Raw genomic sequence first — 19,914 nt, forward strand, 5'->3', positions numbered from 1 at the left:
GGGCCGCCCTATTTGTTTCGATCCGTTGTTGTAGCTCTTTCCCGGTTTATTTTTTTCCCACTCGCAACTCTGTTTTCGATCATTGCTAGCAATCCAATCCAATTTTACGGCGTGTTTCTGGTGGAATGTTTACAAGGTTACAGCCCAGTTCCGCGAAGGATATGGACAGGCTACGCCTCGCTGCTCGCGTCTTTATCGTAAGTATGGTCCATTTGAAATCAATCATTATTGAACGCCATTTAATTTCGCCAGCAAAACCCATCGACCACGTGATGTAAACCGCAACCGATGGGACGGCCAAACTGTGAATTGTGAAATTTAACATTACCTTTCATTCCGATGCCCGATACACCCACCGTGGCCCGATGAAAACCAGCTGTCTAAGCCGGTTGACAATATACGTAGCGTTGCTGGCTACCATCGAGGCAATCCGATATGCGACATTCTGCCGCAACCGCAGAAGCGAACCGAACGAATTGATTAGCAAGAAGCGATGCAAGAGCTAAGAACCGCATCCAGAAATCCGGACAGCGTTCGCGGGTGGCTCTCGGTCCGGAAGCACCGATGCAGCGAACTCCGGCGCACACGTGTCGATCAAACGGACCAGGACGGCTCGTCTCGTTGCCGCTCGGACCCTCGCTATGGTGGCCACCGATGGCGAAACCCAACGACGGCCCCGACGCGAAAGGCAAATCATGTCCAGCGTCGTGTCCAGCACCATCAAAGCGACCCAATCGGAACGGAACGAAACGTTTCCCGTGGTTCACTTATTGACTTGGGACATTATTTGTCCACCCCGCTCCGGGATGCGAGACCGTGCCGATCGTGGCGAGGTTGACCGGGGCGCCACCAAAGTTGTCAAGTTTGAAATCGATGCATTCGGTAGGTCTTACGCGGAGTACGCACGGGTTACCGGTTCAATTTTGGGTTAACTCTTTAATACCGCGGGGGATAACCTTTTTGAAGGTGTAGTTGACTTACTGCACCTTTTCGATTTCTTTCGTGGAATTTATCGAATGGAAACTAATAGCTACAAATAAGCCTCAGCCATGCAACATGCTTTCGTGGTTATTCAAATGTAATTATGTAAAATAAATTGTTGGCGTACCGTACTGTCAACAGTCATAATCAGCCCTAATGACCCAACAATACACAGCAGTAGCAACCCTGTCACCCTGTCCCAAATTCGGTACCATCGGATTAGAATAATTTACTGGCTGCCGAACGCGCGAACCTTTCGCCAGCCCACGCTACTCTCAAACATTGTGGGTCCCATCAATCGGGCGAAAATTGAATTCAAGCACACAATTTAATTCATCCGCCGGCGCCATATTGAATTGGCGAAACAAAATTACTGACACCCACGCCCTATTACGGCTCTGCATTGCGGTGCACCGCACACGTAATGAATACGACTACGCCGGCCGGACCGATCATCACAGCATCCGGTTCCCGTCACCGGCTCTCCGATGGTGCCGCGCTGGCCTCAGTATTGATTTGGTGTAGAATTATAGCCCCACTAATTGATTTAATTAAAATCAGTTCATTAGGTGGCAACATGTTTTATGGGCGCACTCAAAAAGCCCCAGGTTGTCCCACATTTATTGCACCTCGCGTATGGGTTCGCGGTTCGCGCGCTTTACGACATCCGTTGCTCCGCCACGGAGCTACGCGCCACCGAACTTCCGAACTTCATTAGACAACGTGACGGGTCTGACAAGCGCGTGTCACATGTTTCACGCTAGTTTGTCTCCCGGCGAGTCAGTCCGTGAAGGGTCCGTGACTTTGTGAAGGGCTCCGCCTGGACGGGAAATACACGGGACTGATGGTCTAATTAAAATTGCACCATGTGCGTGTGTTTATTATCGACAGGACGGGCCGGACGCCATCGATGTGCCCAGTAATCGACTCTATCCAACGGCCGACGGTCTGCCGTTTGGCATGCGATACCCGGATCAGACTGTGACAGAAAAAGTCCATGGTGCGTACGCCTGTGCCCCATTGTACGGACCAAACACGAAGGATCGCTTGTGTTACAACGAACACGAAAAAAAAAACATAGGCCCACAACGACATCTGACATCTTGAACCCGACACCCGACACTGGTGCGTACCGGATGATGGAAGCAATTAAAAACGGGAATTCGTTTCGTACCTTCTACGAACACTTCACCAATCGCCAAGGTGGACTGGCTAGGTTTTCACGCGAAACAACAAAAAATGGAAGTGGAAACTCTAAACGCACAGCCGTTAGTAATGTCGTATGCCGTAGATTGGATGTTCTTTCGTCGAGCAATGTAGGAAGTAATTAATAGTTCCGTGAAGGAAAGTTAAATGCAAGCAACAAGAGCTCACTCACGACGGCCAATAAGATCGGTGCTCAGTGCGGACCGTGGCCGTGGAGGTCCGAGCGACCGGTGACAGTTGGGGCATTTGAAATTTGATAGACAAAGTTTAATTGCGTCGCCACGTAGCAAAACGCACTCTAATTGGAGTGCATTCGACCGAGCAGCAGTTCATCAAAGCGCCAGAGCCCGTTACAATCTTACAGAGGTGCGGGATAAAAGTTAGTAAATCATAATGATCGGGGTTCGTGGAACGAGAACCGCACCACGGATTTCAGATGACTTATTTCCGCGATGGAATCAGAACACAGCATACAGTAATTATTTTTCAGTTATTTGGACTTATCAAATCATTACCGGCTCAAAGTAAAGACTATTTTAGAAACAATACAATCAACCAAGAATCTATGTAAAACGATTTACTGCAGGTAGTTTAAAATATTTAATTAAAATGAATATCATGATTAAATATTTTATTTAAACACAATTTCTACCTCTACCCGTTAGCATACAGAATGCGATCAGCAAGCCATATCCTGCGAGGAGTGGGTCTGGCCTACATCGGTTTACATTCCGGGGCGTCGTTCCCTTAATGCACCATCCTCCCAAAAATGACTTTGCCACACACACGCGCGCGTGTGTGTGTGTGTACCGTGCAACCACCCACTTTGTGTTTAAAGTGTCGGTAATAACTTTCAGTTCCATTACATGCCAACCCTAAAACGATCGGCGGGCGAGCTCTCATTTACCGCTCTCGTCCGCTTCCGGTCGTGCTTCTAACTCAATTATGCACTTCCTTCGTCCCTCAAATAAAAAAAACGAGAGCTTTCACGCAGCGTAACTGCATCACCGGCGTCATCATCATCATCATCATCACCATCGTGGCCATCATTCACTCAAACGGCAGTAACGGAACACTATCGTCCTGCTCCTCCTGCACCAACCGCCATCAGTCATCGTCCATCCATCCATCAGCCCGACAGTCATCGGGACCAGTCGGCGAATACTTGCCCGCCATCCTGCAACGGACGCCGTGACGTGTGGCACGTATTGAAACCTCGGCAAATGGTTGATTCACCACCGGCTCCACCGGCTCCAATCCCGGGACCGTTCATCACCGTACGCAACGAGATGGAATAAAATTACGTGCCCATACCGAACTGCAAGCGAAAGCCATTGATGCCGGTGGGACGATAAATGATTGCGAGTTCTGGCCGATCGCGGGCTGTAAGGCCGGGCCACTAAAAGCTTTTACGGCAAAATAATGCCATTTCGCTGTGCCACCGCGTGCTTCACGGAACTTCCGCGAACGCCAGCAGGTCAAACGTCCCCGAAGGTCAGTCCGCACGGAGTGGAGCGAAAATGCAAACAATCTGTGCGCCTTCAAACAGAATGCAGTGTCCAGTGCTAAAAAGCTTTAGAATGTCTGGAGATTGGACAGTGTTATTTTAATGATCTACATAACTCCGTTTGTCGCACGTTATTTAGTGCTGTTTTGAATGCCTCGTGACACTGCCACAAGGTTGTCGTTGACCGAAAATAAAAATAAATGAATATGTAAACTCGGAAACTTTTTCAGGTTGTATTTATTTATTTTACTTTAAAAAAGTTTCTACACAACTAGATTCCTTTGCAGCGATAGCGGGTTCGCAGACTGAGCCCAAATGAAACGATGAGAACTTTGACTGTTGTGAGCGAACCAAAATGCAATTTACAATCGATCGTGACACTCCGATCTGAAGCCAAATTGAGGATGGTGCAGAACACTGCGAAGGCGGGTGCACTGGGAGTTGAATTAATTATCTCTTAAGGCACGGGGCACAGTGGATCCATCGACAGCCTCTTCTTCGACGTTGTCCAACGTTTCCGAAGCCCACTGGCCCTTCGGATGTAACATTACCCAGAGGTCCGATTCGTGCCACTGCTCTACTGTTCGTCGGCTGCGATCCGGTCGAGATCCATCTTGTACGAGCATCCCGACGGTGCTTCATTAGCCAAGCGCTTGATTAGCTCCCGGTTGTCGGCGTACAGCCGCCTCAGCGAAACTGTGTAAGAGTCCAAACGTTGAAATGCATCAATCACCCACGGGACAGGGAACCCCGTAAACCCAACCGTCCTGCTTGAATACGAAAACCAAATTCTCGCCGCCCAAGGGAATTTAACGATTTGGCGGCATCATAGCTGTCGGCTACGAGCCTTTTGGGGAGCCATTCCTTGCAGCTGCTATCGTTAGCGCTGATTGTAACGATAACACGCGGCAGTGCCGTCGCTCTCTTTCGAAATGTACCTACCGGAAATGGCCGTCCGCAATTTGATTTCGGGGTGCTCCAGGTGCAGTAACATCACCGTTAGGATCTGCTTCAATATCTCCTGCCAGCGTGCATAGGTTGCGTGGTCTTCCGGCGTCGCCCGTGCAAACCGCAACGACCCAAGACAGGTGGCTGCCAGTTCACGTACTTCACCGCTCGGATCGTCCAATCGAGACATGATGGGAAACGCCAAAAGCTTCAGGGACTCGAAATCCAACGGTTCCAGACGTACCAAGGCCCTCAGGGTGTAAGCCCGCGTCGCAATGCTGTTATCGTCGATCAGTCCGGCCAATAGATTCAAATAGGAAGGAAGCAGCGATGCATACTGTTCGGATTTGAGAGGGGCACGGTTTTAAAGAGTCCAGTTCCATCAGTGAGCGAACTGTGGCGCTGATGCATTAATGAATATACTAACCACTTCAGCATTCACACCCTGAACCATCGAAGCGAAACATGCGGTGGCCATGGCTCGTATCGATTCTGCACTTCTTCCCACAGTCCACACAAGGTATGGTGTAATGACCACTAACGCCAACACGAGAGATAACGGATGGAAAATAAATTTGAATTTTTGTCGAATTCGATCCGTCCCTAAAGCTTACCGTCAGTGAACGGTTTCAGCAGGGACAGCTGGACGTCGGTGGTTTGAGAGTTCCGTTCGGACCACGCAAGCATAGCCTGTGAACCGGAATAAGGTTAACCGAATGCGTGTACCCAAAACCTAAACTCAAACACATACAACGGAAATGGCACTAAACAGTTTAACCTTTCCCTCGGGGGCCGCATGGCTTATCGCTTTGTCCAGGGTGGCCTGCATCGTTTCGAAATATGTTTCCTTTCAGGGGGCGACAAAAACAATACAAATTTATCATCCATCTCAGTTCGCGCGCCAAATTGAATTCGAGGGACACCAACCTGAAACCCACATACCGAAACAATGCCACACAGGAGCAAAAGACTGACACTGGCGTCAGAGTTTTCACTTTCCAGGTGTTCAATCCTACCCAACACACTCGACAGATGATGCTCGTGGAGTTTGTCCACATCCGAATCGAGCTGGCGTAACACGCTTAAGCCTTTCGCACGGATCGTGTCCTTCGAATCGTAACAAAAGGCCACCACCTTCAGCACCACGGTGTACAGCATCCGTTCGAGCGATTGTTCTCCAGCGTTATCTCCATCGCTGACGGAAATTTCTTCCAGCATCGCCGGCAGCTCCCGTCCTCGGCTGTCCGCTACGAGAACGCCGCTAAACTCGAGCAACTCGAACTGATACTCTTCGTTTAGGTTGTGACAAACGTCTACGTCGAGCAGCAGGGCCACGAACTGTTTGATGTCCGCTCGCTTCGGCTCACCGTGCTGGCAGTGAGCATACATTGTGCGCATACAGCGCAACTGTCCGACTGTTGGAAACTTCCGGAAATGGAGCAGCACATGTTTGCTCCACGTTTCGTACTCCAGCAGCACGCCCAGCAGCTCGCAAACACTCAATGCCTGCCAGTGACCGCCGATCAGTAAGGTGGGTAAACGTAAAAATTTAATATTCTCTTTCAACACAACCTACTACGTACCTCGGACACGATCGGTTGTTCCATACAGGCCTTCGCCAGCACGGGATTAACCTCGGCGAACAGTGTCGAAAAGGAATGTTCGGCGTGCAGTACGATCTGCTTCAGAAGCTTCGTCGCGTGTAGTCTAATGTTTTCCTTCCATTCTTCCATCTCATGCAGCACCAGATTGACCACCCGTAAACTTCGCTGGACTATGGCACGGCAACCCAGCGTAGGGCGAGTGTACCGTTCGACGGGATAAGCAGTGGGAAGTTGTTCCAGCAAAGCAACCTTCGCGAGTTCGGTCTCATTTTCCCGATAGTACAGCTCACCGGCTTCCTTCCACCGGCTGTGTACGTCATCCCGAACTTCCTGCGTATCATCGGACAAGCTGCAGAGCGAAAATAATTGAAACATAAAACCAAACTTGTAGAATAGTGTTTGGATATCGAATATAGTTCAATACTTTACCAATTCAAAACCAACGGTAGGATACGGTGAAAGAACGAGTAACGATCGCGCAGCTTCTGGAGCATCAGACAGCCGACTCGGCCACACGCCCGCCTCACGAACGGTACATCATCCATCAGCAGTGGAGAAACGGCCATAATAATCTCCGAAATACGATCGCCGTTCGAGAGAATGTGCAGCGACAGTACGCCCAGCATTTCGATCGCCACAATCCGATTGGCGGAGTGACGGTGGGCCAGAACCGACTTGGCCGGTACGACCAGCGCCTCTGCTCGATAGTGCAAGCTAGGAGTAGCCGTCGAGAGAGCGATCACAATCTCACAGCTCTTCTTCTGTGCCGCCGGAAACGGGTCGCGCAGAGTTTTAATCAGCACGTCCACAATTTCGTCAAACACCTTCAGCAACGGATCGCCGCCGGCTCCCTCGGGATCACGATACTTTTCGATCAGCCTTTCGAGCTGTTCCAGCAACAGTAACCTAAGCTCCTCGCTCTCTTCGACAATCTCCGCCTGACCGATCCGTTTGGCCAACACCGGAACAATGTATCCAAGATAGTATCCGTTTGCCGGCAGTTTCTCAAGCATTGCGTTCACCGCTTCTACTGCCATGGTTCGGATCGACTCGAACCGGTCACTATAGCAGCGGAGCAGGTACAGATATGTGTCATCGAACACGGTGACGCAAGCTGAATCCGGTACACTGAGAATCCATTGTTCGGCGAACTGTTTCAGAGCACGTTGCCGCACCGAGCGGTCGGGATTTTGTACGTTCGCGCAAAACGATTCGATGTATGCTTTGTTGTCCGCCTCGGTGGCCATTTTTGCAAAGTGTCGTTCACTATTTTTCACTGTTTTCTAAATGGTTCTATTGGAAAGACAGGAAATGATTGTAACTCCAGCGAACTGTGCGAACTTCGATTGGTTACTTTGATTATTGTTCATCAACAGCTGAGCGAGCGTGCCGGTAACCATAACAACACCGCTTTGACAACCAAGAGAGAGAGAGAGAGAGAGAATGAGCGAAAATAAGGACGAGAGCAACGAAGCCGGAACTCCGACAAAACTCACCCGGATCTTTTCGCATCGCGTGGATGCGTTTTGTTACTAATGTTTGAATATATTCAATAATTTGTGAAGCCACTTTCAGCAGCAGTTGTTAGAAAATAGATATAATCGTTCCATGCAACCGCTTTCAATCATCGGTAGGTAAAAGCTCAATTATTTCAAACGTCCACAGTCCGACAACGTTCCCCATGACTCAACTGGCCAATGCGGGCACCCACACTATTCCACGGCTTTGTTTTGTTTTATCACACAGTAACGCGAACCGCGGTGATAAAGGCCACATCTGGGCCGATATTGCAACGTCGTCAACTGTATGCGAGCTAAATAGAAAATCTGCCCTCGAGTTAGGGCCATCAGTTCTACAGGGTAGAATCGAAAGGGCGCCACCTACAATCCATCCGCTAGCTATGCCTGCAAGAGGCGCACAGGCGGAGGAGTATCCCTCGTGGGTAAGTTAGCGTCTACTCCCAACAGCGGGGCTACACTGACCAGGCTCGCTTGTTCTCCAGGTTGGGTGTGTGTTCATTTTCAATCTTATCGTCGGCACGGGAGCCCTGGCACTTCCGTCTGCCTTCAGCCGCGCAGGATGGATTCTTGGGACGTGCGCAATCGTGGTGCTAGCCTTCGTGAGCTACGTTACTGTTACGTTTGTTATTGAAACGATGGCCTGTGCCAATGCCGTCCAAAACTGGCGGCGGCTACAGTGCATCAAGCGCGATCGGGTCGTGGAACACGACGAGGACAGCAACGTGGAAACGATCGTCGAACCGGCACCATCCGAAATCAGTTCGGATGAAGGAAACCCGTCGGAGCAGCAACAATTGATGGCCCACGATGCGAACATCGAGCAGACGCCCCTGAACATTATGTACTGCCGCCAGACGTACTACAGCCTCTCGAGCAAAATCGAGCTCGGCGAGATGGCCAACATGTTTTTCGGGCGCACCGGTCGCTTCCTGTTCTACCTCTGTCTCGCCGTTTACCTGTACGGTGATCTGAGCATCTATACGGCAGCCGTCGCTAAAAGCTTGCGGGACGTGATGTGTGCCCATAACCAACCGGCGAATGCGACCGATGCGGACGATCGGACGGAGCTCTGTTGGCAGGGCGGGTTACTGACGCGACTGGACGTGTACCGGTTGTGTGAGGTAGGATTCGCGGCCCTCCTCGGTCCATTTGCCCTTTTCAACGTACAGAAGACAAAGTACCTCCAGCTGCTGACCGTGATGTTCCGCTGGTTGGCGTTCAGCGTAATGATTAGTATCGCCGTGCATCGTTTACTGGCACCGGTCGACGACGCAGTCCCGATTGTGCCGAAGCGAGCCGATATTACTGCCCTGCCATACTTGATCGGGACGTGCATTTACTCGTTCATGTGTCACCATTCGCTACCCAGTCTTCTCACTCCGATCGCCAACAAGAACAACCTGAAGGTGCTGGTGTCACTTGACTACGCCCTTATTGGGGTGTTTTACCTCCTGCTCGCCCTCACGGGAGTGTTTGCTTTCGGCGATATTAAGGACCTCTACACGCTGAACTTCATACCGAGTGCCGACCAAACCAACGGGCTGCTGAAGGCGATCGAGTACTTCCTGGCGCTGTTTCCCGTCTTGACGCTCTCCGCAAGCTTTCCGATCATAGCGATCACACTCCGCGACAACCTTCAGACACTGTTTTACGATTCTACACAGGTTGACCTCGAGCCGTACATGGTATGCTGTCACCGGGCGTTTTTCGCGATGCTCGCTATTCTACCACCGGTGATGGTGTGCTTCTTTACCGAAAGTGTTAGCAACCTCGTCGGTTTTACGGGATGTTACGCCGGGACCGGCATTCAGTACCTCATCCCGTTGGCACTCGTCTGGTCGGCGCGCCGTCGCTGCGACAACATGATCGGCCGGGGGATCATTAACCAGTTCCGGAGCCCGTTCAAGGGAAACCTTTGGTTGACGCTCGTGTTCGGGTGGACCGTCACCTGTCTGGTGCTAGTAACGCTCGATCTCGCCCTGTAAATTCTGGATCCTTCTGGTCGCATGCTACCCTCCGACAAAGCAAAACACGAGACTGAACCGGCGTGTGAAACGATCTCTCGTCGTGATTTCCTCTAGAGTATCTTCCTTTAGCCGTGACCAACGCAGAACGGCGACTGAAATGCGCACAAACACTGCGAACACAATGGTGCTTGGCGATGGCTGAGCCGGATTTTATTTAGTAATGGCAAAAGAAAGCCACATTCCCATAGCATTTTTTAGTACAGCATACGAGGACCCTTTCGAGGAAGTGGCAATAATTCTACAGATGGTGAAATGGAATGGGAACTTTTGGAAAATGAGAAGAGGATAGCGAATGAAGTCCAAAAGATGAAAACCTATTTAATTATGATTGTTGAAATGAACCAATAGTGAAATATATGTATACAAAAAATGATGGTTAACAGTACATCAAAGCTAAACTTTTGTGTTGCTCCGTACTCGATATATTAACTCAGTCTATGCTATAGACCGACCATAGAATTACAAAATAGTGAACCGTCCCTCCCAAGCTCTACTTTTTGCCTTGGGCCTGCTTCTCCAGCTTCTCGCGCTCCATGCTTTGTAGCTGCTCCAGGGTGAGCAACGAAACACCCAGCTGATCCTCGCGAGTGAATGGTTGCGCCATTTGCCGTAACCATCGTTTGGCAAGCTGTTAGAAAGCGAAAAAAGAAAAGTAAATCTCATACACCCTTCAAAATCGGGCAGAGTCCAACCTGCATCGATTCCTCCGTGCTCAGATTGCTAAGATTGTCGGTGAGATGTTCCTGTATCCATTTGGGTAGCTTGCCACGCTTATCCTGCCGCGAAAAACGCTTATCGGCGAAAATCATAATACCGTAGTCGGTTTTGCCACTGAAAAGAATGCGGAAAGTTATTCAATTCCTTCAAACAACCCTCTTCCCCACTCCCCACTTACCGAATGGCACGACCGACACACTGTGCTGCGTGGCGCAGTGCGTCGAAGGTGAGAAAATCGTTCTCGCGGATCTGGAACTGATCGCGCAGATAATTGAGGCGCGCCTTAAGGATGCGTGACTGAGTGTACACGTACGGAATGCCAAACATCAGCACGGCCCGTCCAAGATGGTGGTCGAAATCGACACCTTCGGACACTTTCCCTCGAGCGACCGCAAGGAGCACCGCTCCGCGACCACACTCGCACGCCTTCACGTAGTTCATCAGGGCGTACGATGTTTCGGCGTTGTCTTGCGTCTCGATGAACAGCAGTTTGTAGCGCAGCAGCGTATCGATAATGCCCTGATCGTACCAGGACGCGACGACCGACTCAAGATAGAGGTACGAAGTGAAGAAGCAAACGATACCGTCCGGAACCGTTTTGGCAGTTTCCACCAACAGCTGACCGTAGTTGCGTGTCACGGCCGTATCTTCACGCGTTTCGAAACGCGATGAAATGGCAACCTGATCGTTGCCACGGGCTACAATCTAAGAAGCAAAGGGAAATGTTTAAAAAATTGAGCAAGGGTCGAACCATCGGCCGGAACGTACCATCGGTAGCAGACAGGGCCGGGCCAGTGTCATCGTGAACGAGCTCATCACAACCGGCTCAAAGTCCAGTATCTTCGGATACATATCCATCGGCGACAGCGTGCCGGACGTGATGACCACACTCTGGAAGCGCTGAAAGATTGGTTTCATCGCGATCGACGAATCCAGGCAGCTAAAGTGCAGAATCGGATTCGGCACGGTCGGTGTTTTATCGTCGAAGGGTTCAATAATAATCGTGAAGCCCTTGGTGTATGTTGACACAAGTGTCGCGAACGATGTAATCACCGACAGTGGCCCATACTCGCTCAGATCGGTAATCTCGAGTGTTCGGAGCAGCGACTGCAACCGATCGGCACAGAAGCGCAGCGGTTTGCGTTCGATGCACACCTGACGCTGTACGTCACGCAAGAAGCCGGCCGGACTCTCCTGCACCACGTGCTGCACACGCAACCGTGACTTGATGTACTCGATGAAACGCTTTAGGAAGCTAAGGAAATGGTCCGCATTGCGGATGTTGCCCGGCACCACTTCACGCAGAATTTCGTTCGGTAGCACCGGGTTTGCCAGTACCATGTCGGTTTCGCGCGAGAATGAAGCATCCTTGAGGCCCTGCACCAATCGGAAGTACTCTTCGTTTAGTCGCCGCTTATCATCCTCTTTCAACCTGAAAGCGCGGAACGAAGCGAAAAATATATCCATCTCCATGAGCAGAGACCACACAAGTTACTCACTCCGAAATCTGGCGCTCCAGCTGGTGGATACCGGTGGTGCTCCGCTCGATTAATCGTTTGTTGATTTTAACGCTCATCGAATCCACGCAGACATTGTCGATGTTATGTGCCTCATCGCACACGACGACCGATTCGCGCGTCAGCTCCTTGGACACCACTTCGGCCACCTTCGGGTCGAGCAGATAGTAATAGCTGTACACGACAACGTGGGCCTGATTGATGGCAAATCGGGACAAAAAGTACGGACACCAGTTTCGTTCCCGGCCAAACTCCTTCAGATCGTCGATCGAGTAAACTCCCGGCGGCAGCAGACTCTCTTTGCCTTCCGCCTGGAACCCTTCAAAGTACTGGCAGACCGGTGCCGTTGCGTCGTGGGCCGCGCGATCCCGCACGTAGCTGGCCGTCATGCCGTAGCAACGTGCATCGACAATCTTGCCCTCCCGCTCGCGGCTCACTTCCGGGTGGATGCACATGTTCTTGCGCGAACTCAGCACCAGCCCGGTGATGTTTGGCATTTCGCCGGTCTGCTTTTCGTAGTAGTTCATCAGATGCTTCAACTCGGCAATAACCTTCTCGATCTCGGGCACGGTACGCGAGCAGTAGATCAGCTTACGTACGATGTGCGGGTTCTCCATGATGTAGGCCACAATTAGCGACAGCAGGGTGGTCGTTTTGCCCGTCCCCGAAGGCATCTCCAGCAAGCAGTGTCCCTTTGCATCGAACGTACGCTTCAACTCGAGCATGTAAGCGTACTGTTCCGGGTAGATGTACTCGTACGGGAAGTACACCAACAAACCGTCGACACTTATTCTAAACAATTTGCGGATTTCAGCAAGGTAGCGTTAGGGTTTAGGGTCAATTCAACAACAACTTACCTCATTTTTGTTATTTAATTCATACACGCAATGAAGACAAAATCACCTCCGACGGGGTCCCGAATGTTTTTGTTTATGATACGCCGGGAAACAGCTGTCAAAATGCAAACTCCGCGCCGGTCGCTGTCTAGAGATGCTCAGCCGCGCTTGGTACATACTAGAGATGGGCATTTCACCACACGCAAACCAGACAAAATTGTTTGTTATCCTTTTCAAACTGTACAATAAATGGTTTTTATAAGCCCTAGAATACGGAAAGTATTTTTATTTGAAACAGTCATTACACAATTTCACAAACATATGGTAGAATTCGAATAGCCGAAGTGAAGTCACGGTCTAGTGATTATTAGTTCTTCGCACCCAGAAACGTGCCCGATAGTCATCGGAGCAGGTGAGGAACGCGGAATGCGTTGGCGAGTGGACGATGTGCCGAACAGCCCCATTGTGTCCCAACGACATCAAATGACAACGAGCGGCATTCCGCGAGTTCCAGGCGCACAGGGAAGTCGTTACTTCGTCGGGAAACAGCACATAGTCCTCGGTGTGATTGAAGATGGCCTGTGTCTGATGCTCCTGCTTGCCCGTAGTTCCGGCACCAGTGTACGCAATCAGACACCGGCTGGTGCTCAGTTCCCACAACTTCACCAACGAATCTTGCCCGGATGACAGCAAATACTTGCCATTGCGGGTGAAGTGGAGCGAGCAAATTTCCGCTCCATCGTGGGCCTGGGCGAAGGTGTTGACACAGCGACCACTTACACCATCCCAGAGCTTGATCGAACCGTCTATGCTGCCGGTGGCGAGCACCTTCCCCGTACCGGCGTACCGCACGCACGTAATCGAACCCTTGTGCTGGTGCGACGGAATGGCACCGACAAAGCACTGCGCCGTGTGGATGTCGTAAATGCGCAGCACGTTGCTTTCGGTGCCAACGGCCATGTAGTCACCGGTTGGATGAAACGTTAAGCAGCGCACCGAAACACAATCGCCCAGCACCTTGTGTGCCTTCTTGATCGATGGTTTCGAAATGTCGAATAGTTTCACGGTACAGTCTCGCGATCCGGACGCCAGCATTCTTCCTTTAGGATGGAACTCCAGATAGGACACCTCGTCCGTATGATCGTACAGTGTGCGGATGACTGGATGCGCGTGCTGCTCTCGGCCCGGGTCGGCGTCATCTGGGGCCGATTTGGCCAGCATCCGGTCAACGTCCAGTATCTTTATACTCGCGTCAACACTGCCCGTTGCCACCAGCTGCCCATCGGCACTGAAGCATCCAGCACGGCATGCGAGCTTATGGGATGTAACGTACGCCGTTTCGTAGGAAGCCGGCTCCGGTGCCAGTGTTGAGCCCTCGGTTTCAAACTCCAGGTCCAATCCGCACGGTAGGTCATCGAACAGATTGCTCTGCTTCGATTGCTCGATCTGAGTCGCTTGCTTGAAAATGTTCATCAACCGATCACTCGGTGGGCACGGTGGATCAGCTCGGACCACCTTCGTCAACTCCATCGCAACACCATGGTGACCATCGTAGAACAGTTGGCTAAGGCAGAAGAGCAAAATGAGGGAATGGCAACAAACGTTGAAACGTTCTCAAACTCGAAGCACCTACCTGATCATCAGTCGGTACAGTTGGTCTCTGTATTTGAGAAGATTTTTGTCTTCAACCGTCTGTTCGTCCTTCATCGTTGGGCTTTACCGTTGACTTTGTAGCGCTATAATCAAATGTGAATACCTGCAATTAAGCGTTTAGGTTGTTCTCAGGCTGAAAAGCTACAAAACAGTGCAGAAACGGAGTGTTTTGCTCCAGTCCCGCGGTTGGCAAGTAAACAAAGCAAGAATTTGGCCGGCTTGGAAGCGCTGTCAAAGACTCCGACACTCCGACAGGGCACTTTTCACAAACTATCAGAAATTCTGTAAAGGAAAGCATAAATATTTTGCAAATATCATTTTACCTATATTCAAATTGATGACTTTTTCTAAACATTAGTTGAAACGTATTGGCAAATTCAAAAATGGTCAGACTGAAGTTAAATAAAAAACACCAACCTATCTGTGCGTGAATATAGCCCCACAGCGAGCGAAACTAACGTCCTAACCGTTGCGTTTGTTTACGACAGTTAGTTTCTGGACATTGTACATTGAAAATAAGTAATTCGTATCACTTTTCGGTCACCAGCAAATACCCCAGGAAGAAGATGTCGGAAACAGCCGCCCGTTTGCAGAACCACAACGAAGAGATGGTCAAGTGCCTCAATACCTTGCGCCAACAGCGGAAAGCACTCGAGGAGCGGATAACGACGCAAGAGAAACAGAAAGCACACCTTCGGAAGGACATAGATAAATTACAACGAGCGTTGGGCGAGGTGGAAAGTTCGATAGCAGATGATACGCGTAAGCTGAACGAGTGCTCGAAACGGCTAACGGAAACGGAAGCCGGGTACCAGAAAGTGGTAGACACGTTACAACTGTTGCTGTTGTCCGCGAAGGAGAAAGGAAAACTTCCCGACGACTGAATGGTGCCCCGTTTTGTGTTTAGTTTAGATTTAGTTTTATTATTTTCCACTGCATACTATCACATTTCGGTATAGGAAAGATAAATACGAGCAAAAAACACTGCCTCGAGTAAAACCCAACCCGACTACCTTAGTATGTTTTCATAAGTTCTAATCAATTGAAAAACGACGATTTTCGTTGCACTACCTGAATATACCTATCACGGGGGGCCGGAACGAGCTAGAAAAATGAACGCTTCTACTGATCTAGTTTCGAGTACACGACCAATTTCAATCCCTACCGACATCGCTCCATGTGTCACAATCACTACGCTACATTCACTCCGTCCGCTGACTTGTGAAAGTTGGGGCAACCGTGAAAACCGTGGGCCACCCACCGCTGCTCTTTGGACCCGCTTTTTTCATAAGGTGGGAAAAAACGTCATAAACCACTAACTAACTAACAAACACCGGAATCTCGCTGGTAACGGTATCTTCCCTTCCTATAGTCTTCTCGCACTTCAAATCCAACGCTCGGGGCACAGTTACGTTCGATGTCGGTTGTTTCTACGCGTATCCGGCAGCTCGCACCTCGTTCCACACTTTGGTCAGCTCAGTCAAGTCGTCGTAGCCGTGCGTTGCCAGCACGTACTTGTAGCTTTGTGGCCCCAGATAAGGAGCCTTATGGAAGTAGAATTCCTCCGAGTGGAGCGGCTCAATTCCCGCCTTCATGGCAACAATTCCTAGAAAGATATCGTCAAACCTGTGCCAACGGAAACGCGTTACTCTTAGTTGACCTGCTCGATGAACTCAGTGCTCCGAACTCACCGAAAATGTTTCGTGTACATACTGACGTAGTACATCTCGAAGAGGGCCTCATGAGAGAGCAAAAATGCACCGGCCGTTACGTACGTTGGCCACATATCCCACGGGTACTCGTCAAGCGAAACGTACCACTTGCTGCTCCGGTGGCGGTGCGGTGCCGAACGGAACACGAACCCCGAGAACAGCTTCACGTTGGGCGGCAGCTCCATTTCCGTCATGAGCTGTCTCTTGGTGCGATCTTTTGACCGGTGCTCTGCTTCCACACTTGCACTGCTGTTGTCCGTCGTGTGAGCTAACCGTCGCGCCAGCTTACGCAGTGCTTCGTCGGTCTCCTCCAGATACTCGGGATAGTTGACCGGGTTCCGAACGTACCTTAGAAGATTTTTAGCCGACACGTAGAAGTCGTCGTCAGCAAACATGTAAAACTTTGCCCTCGGACAGTAGGTGACCGCCCACCGAAAGCCCATCATCGTTTTGATCGTATTGTTGAAGTACTCGTCGATGAAATCGGCCTGAATGATGTCTCGGTACGTGCTGTACTCGAGATCGACCAGCGACTGTAGCCGTCGGTTCGGCTCGATCCGCGATCGGCCCAGCACAAACACGGTCCTTATCTTCACATCCGAGAACCGTCGTTCGTAGCCCCACGTCTTGCGTATCGCCGCACGGCGATCAAAGTGCTCAATGGCGGACTTTACGATGAACACGAGCCGCGGAGCCATCAGCCGGTCGTCCTCCTTGCACTTGTGCTCACAGTCCGTGATGTAGGTGTAGTTGTAGCGATTGATCGGGTGTCGGGCTGGTTGCTGGCCATGGCGCAACTGATACACATCCGACAGGATGTCACCGTTCAGCGGGTAGTCGAACGTTGCCTCGAAGTCCTTCTCGAAGAAGTGTGTGAAGGCACCGAAGAAGTACAGCATGTACAGACTGCCGACGGTGGCCAGGACATACTTGAGCTTGAATTTCACACAAATCCTCGGAAGCATCGTAGGGCACACACCCGCGCACACACGCGTTGTCGTTGTACGTTTCCTTCTTCTTTCGTTGCTATATCGTATCCGGGTGGGGTGCGCGGATCGCGGTCACATGCTGACTGGGTACGCTTACATAATTGTTGCCGGGACGCAAAGACAAATCTAATTAATTAATTAGCCTCCCACGCTACGCTACGGCCACCGTGGGCTAATTAGATTGACACCAATCGAACGGACGGTGTTTGGAATTATGAAACAATTTCCACCATTCACGATCACCAATGACCTGCATGAAACGATCGGTGCTCCTGAAAGATCACTTATACAGTATGCAGTTTGAAAGTGCAGAAACAGTTCCCTTACAAGCAGGAGCCAGACAAAAATGATCCTCTCCTCCGGAGCAGCGGATGTCTGGGCCCGTTTTCGTCTGACCAGCGCGGTACGGGTCAACAAGTAAACAATTCCCGGCCAACACGCTGCCGCACGCATACTGATACGAACGGGGATTTAGAACACAACACGACGAGCTGTCAACATTGCGATGCAGCAGTTTGCGCAAGATAACGATGCTGGTTTACTCGATAGATTTTCTTCGATTCATCAAACAATCGCTAGTTTGACGAAGTGTAATGTTTACGGTTTCCTACTTAGTTCTCTCTGCAATGATTCAAAGCGAAACTATACCATGATAAGAAAAGCACGAACGGAATGTGCGATTGTTGTTTAGTACAACCTGCTGCAACTGAACTCCTGAATCACATGGCTGTAAACGCGTGGCAACGATTCCATGTTTGGAACACACAACGTTGACATTCGGTACTAATGGCAGCTTCATTCCGACAAATGTTCACGTCCGCGTTCGTGTTTGCTAAGCAAAAAGGTAAACGCAGAAAAGCAGTGCGCGAATGTATCCAAGTGACGCTGTGATCGGTGTTTTGTGCAACAATAGCAATAGCTCCCCAATGCACGCTCGAGATCCCCCCTCGGTAATCAATTCGTGGTCACACGGGAACAGTTTGACCCGATTCCTGCGAATGCTATCGCTGTGACGGTGATCGTGGTTTCGATCGTGTAGCAAAGCACAACGGAGGCCGCTCTGGTGCGAGGTGTACGGGAGATACGAAAAGAAAGAAGAGCATCTACGAAGAGTGTGTGGCTGTGCCTTTTGTACGTCCAATTCCAAGGACAACGTTCCTTGGGGGGGGGCTTTCGTATTAAACGGATCATCCCGGAGCTACTACGGCCTGAGGCGCAGCATCAGCAACCGCAAACCTGTCGTCCATCGGAGGCCGCGGTTCATCGACCTGCTGTTGCTGCTGCCGTGGTGTTGGAGCCCCGTGTACACCCCACAGAGTGCGGCTCGTTTGCGATCGTGGTGTGGGGAACTCAAAGTGCAACTACCATCGCCCATCGTATGCGTGTGTGAAGACGGACTTTGCCTTTCTCTCAGCTCCCCGGACGTGCGATTCACGTGTGCCATACGGCCAGTTCCAGACGACGCTGCTCGTAGTAATCACCCGTAGAAATGTAATAACCCCACGGCTAGAACAACCGCTGGCTGTCGGGGTTCCACCGGAATCTGCTTTTCCGTTGTGACACAGATTTTTTGACAGTTTGCGTGGGCCGCATGTAAACTTGTTCCGGAATTCAGAACGCGAACGAGCCACCGAGGTTCTACGCAATGCCCTTGATGGCACACGGATCGGGCTGAATTTACTGTTTTCTTTTCTTTCTCTTCGTTGCCTGTTCCAGCCAAAGGGACGCTCCCAGCTTAAGGCAGATCATCCTGAATAGAGGCAAAACAAAAAAGAAGCAACCTGACAACGCGCGCGCCAATACTATTGGCGCACAGTGCACAGTGTTTTGTAGTTGGCGGCGACAGTGATGGAGTACGTGCGTGCTGACTGTATGTGTGTGCGTCCTTGCAGCGCGTCGTGAAGTGAGGAGTTTTCGAGTGAAGAAATTCGGAAGAAATTACCCCGCGAGGCGCCTGGGTGTGTGTGTGCCGCGACGCGACACGAAACAAAAGGAGAAGATGAAATAAAAGGAAAGAAAAAACAACCCACCCCCGGCTTAGGCCACCCGTGTCCCGTTTACCACCCCCTGGCAGCAGCAGCAGTGTGTGAGGGTCTCTCTCTCTCTGTGTTACTGTTTCTCTCTCCGCAATTCTTAGCATTCTCCCTGACCTCGTTCAATCAATGGTCAAAGAAGGGAAGGGGAGCGAGGTGGTAACACGGGGATAAGAAGTGAAAGGTGGCTCCATACACGGGAAAGAGCAGCGAAAAAGGAGAAGTGCGCGTGTGAGCTTTGCGTATGTCCGCCGCCGCCGTGACACCAAAGCGCGTTTTCGTTGTGTTGTGTTTGTTGCCATTGTTGCCGTACGGTTCGCGGACGCGTGTGAGTGAACAACGCACGTAACAACACACACCCCAGTCACTGCATTGCTGCTTCCGCAGCGCCTACTACGACCCTAATTACCGCTGCCTTCGTTTCGGATGTTCGAAGTGCGCCTAATCTAGCCTTCTCTGCGGTAAAACCACGAAACTGCGTACTCCTGAGGGGTCGGACCAACGGCCGCTGGCCTCATATCGTCCGCCCACAGTCGGATTAATCGAGATTCACACGGAACAGAACGCGAGAGCATTGATTTGTGGCAAGGACCCACCACGCACAAGTCGCCTGTTGGGACAAAGAAGAGAGAATTCGACTCTCTTTTCACTCAAAAGCAGAACG

The 19,914-nt window shown here is 50.8% G+C and overlaps 6 protein-coding genes across 6 annotated transcripts; 2 read left to right on the plus strand and 4 right to left on the minus strand.

Moving 5' to 3' along the window:
- Positions 1 to 4,259: 4,259 nt before the first annotated feature.
- Positions 4,260 to 7,493, minus strand: LOC128273812 (dynein axonemal assembly factor 5). Its single transcript, XM_053011857.1, has 8 exons — positions 6,676 to 7,493; positions 6,226 to 6,595; positions 5,570 to 6,148; positions 5,394 to 5,489; positions 5,257 to 5,332; positions 5,070 to 5,179; positions 4,637 to 4,979; positions 4,260 to 4,390 (listed from the first exon to the last, which is right to left on the minus strand). Exons 1-8 carry the CDS (start codon positions 7,491 to 7,493, stop codon positions 4,272 to 4,274), a joined length of 2,511 nt encoding a protein of 836 aa, XP_052867817.1. The 3' UTR covers positions 4,260 to 4,271.
- A 653-nt stretch (positions 7,494 to 8,146) lies between these two features.
- Positions 8,147 to 10,051, plus strand: LOC128272998 (transmembrane protein 104 homolog). Its single transcript, XM_053010900.1, has 2 exons — positions 8,147 to 8,188; positions 8,249 to 10,051. The coding sequence occupies exons 1-2, from the start codon at positions 8,147 to 8,149 to the stop codon at positions 9,749 to 9,751; spliced, it is 1,545 nt and encodes a 514-aa protein (XP_052866860.1). The 3' UTR covers positions 9,752 to 10,051.
- A 232-nt stretch (positions 10,052 to 10,283) lies between these two features.
- On the minus strand, positions 10,284 to 12,767 carry LOC128273390 (general transcription and DNA repair factor IIH helicase subunit XPD). The gene is made up of 5 exons (XM_053011337.1): positions 12,010 to 12,767; positions 11,279 to 11,942; positions 10,689 to 11,215; positions 10,486 to 10,624; positions 10,284 to 10,421 (listed from the first exon to the last, which is right to left on the minus strand). Exons 1-5 carry the CDS (start codon positions 12,750 to 12,752, stop codon positions 10,284 to 10,286), a joined length of 2,211 nt encoding a protein of 736 aa, XP_052867297.1. The 5' UTR covers positions 12,753 to 12,767.
- Positions 12,768 to 13,198: 431 nt separating this feature from the next.
- LOC128273295 (cleavage stimulation factor subunit 1) lies at positions 13,199 to 14,683 on the minus strand. Its single transcript, XM_053011233.1, has 2 exons — positions 14,497 to 14,683; positions 13,199 to 14,427 (listed from the first exon to the last, which is right to left on the minus strand). Exons 1-2 carry the CDS (start codon positions 14,568 to 14,570, stop codon positions 13,221 to 13,223), a joined length of 1,281 nt encoding a protein of 426 aa, XP_052867193.1. The 5' UTR covers positions 14,571 to 14,683; the 3' UTR covers positions 13,199 to 13,220.
- A 391-nt stretch (positions 14,684 to 15,074) lies between these two features.
- LOC128271627 (uncharacterized) lies at positions 15,075 to 15,486 on the plus strand. Its single transcript, XM_053009225.1, has one exon. It carries the CDS (start codon positions 15,083 to 15,085, stop codon positions 15,398 to 15,400), a length of 318 nt encoding a protein of 105 aa, XP_052865185.1. The 5' UTR covers positions 15,075 to 15,082; the 3' UTR covers positions 15,401 to 15,486.
- LOC128271626 (beta-1,3-galactosyltransferase brn) lies at positions 15,425 to 17,509 on the minus strand. The gene is made up of 2 exons (XM_053009224.1): positions 16,208 to 17,509; positions 15,425 to 16,142 (listed from the first exon to the last, which is right to left on the minus strand). Exons 1-2 carry the CDS (start codon positions 17,191 to 17,193, stop codon positions 15,947 to 15,949), a joined length of 1,182 nt encoding a protein of 393 aa, XP_052865184.1. The 5' UTR covers positions 17,194 to 17,509; the 3' UTR covers positions 15,425 to 15,946.
- Positions 17,510 to 19,914: the final 2,405 nt, after the last annotated feature.

Source organism: Anopheles cruzii, chromosome 3 (assembly GCF_943734635.1).
Source record: "Anopheles cruzii chromosome 3, idAnoCruzAS_RS32_06, whole genome shotgun sequence".
Lineage (NCBI taxonomy): Eukaryota > Metazoa > Arthropoda > Insecta > Diptera > Culicidae > Anopheles > Anopheles cruzii.

Excerpts from the sequence above, each read along its gene's own strand:
- LOC128273812 (XM_053011857.1), bottom strand. The coding sequence starts at position 7,493 with ATGGCCACCGAGGCGGACAACAAAGCATACATCGAATCGTTTTGCGCG. Across the intron at positions 6,596-6,675 it reads CTACCGTTGGTTTTGAATTG|CTTGTCCGATGATACGCAGG; the intron begins GTAAAGTATTGA and ends TTCGCTCTGCAG. Across the intron at positions 5,333-5,393 it reads TGTTTAGTGCCATTTCCGTT|GCTATGCTTGCGTGGTCCGA; the intron begins GTATGTGTTTGA and ends TCCGGTTCACAG.
- LOC128272998 (XM_053010900.1), top strand. The coding sequence starts at position 8,147 with ATGCCTGCAAGAGGCGCACAGGCGGAGGAGTATCCCTCGTGG. Across the intron at positions 8,189-8,248 it reads CGGAGGAGTATCCCTCGTGG|GTTGGGTGTGTGTTCATTTT; the intron begins GTAAGTTAGCGT and ends CTTGTTCTCCAG.
- LOC128273390 (XM_053011337.1), bottom strand. The coding sequence starts at position 12,752 with ATGCTCGAGTTGAAGCGTACGTTCGATGCAAAGGGACACTGCTTGCTG. Across the intron at positions 10,625-10,688 it reads TGTGTCGGTCGTGCCATTCG|TGGCAAAACCGACTACGGTA; the intron begins GTAAGTGGGGAG and ends CATTCTTTTCAG. Across the intron at positions 10,422-10,485 it reads GCACGGAGGAATCGATGCAG|CTTGCCAAACGATGGTTACG; the intron begins GTTGGACTCTGC and ends GCTTTCTAACAG.
- LOC128273295 (XM_053011233.1), bottom strand. The coding sequence starts at position 14,570 with ATGAAGGACGAACAGACGGTTGAAGACAAAAATCTTCTCAAATACAGA. Across the intron at positions 14,428-14,496 it reads CTGTACCGACTGATGATCAG|CCAACTGTTCTACGATGGTC; the intron begins GTAGGTGCTTCG and ends CTTCTGCCTTAG.
- LOC128271627 (XM_053009225.1), top strand. The coding sequence starts at position 15,083 with ATGTCGGAAACAGCCGCCCGTTTGCAGAACCACAACGAAGAGATGGTC.
- LOC128271626 (XM_053009224.1), bottom strand. The coding sequence starts at position 17,193 with ATGCTTCCGAGGATTTGTGTGAAATTCAAGCTCAAGTATGTCCTGGCC. Across the intron at positions 16,143-16,207 it reads ATGTACACGAAACATTTTCG|GTTTGACGATATCTTTCTAG; the intron begins GTGAGTTCGGAG and ends CCGTTGGCACAG.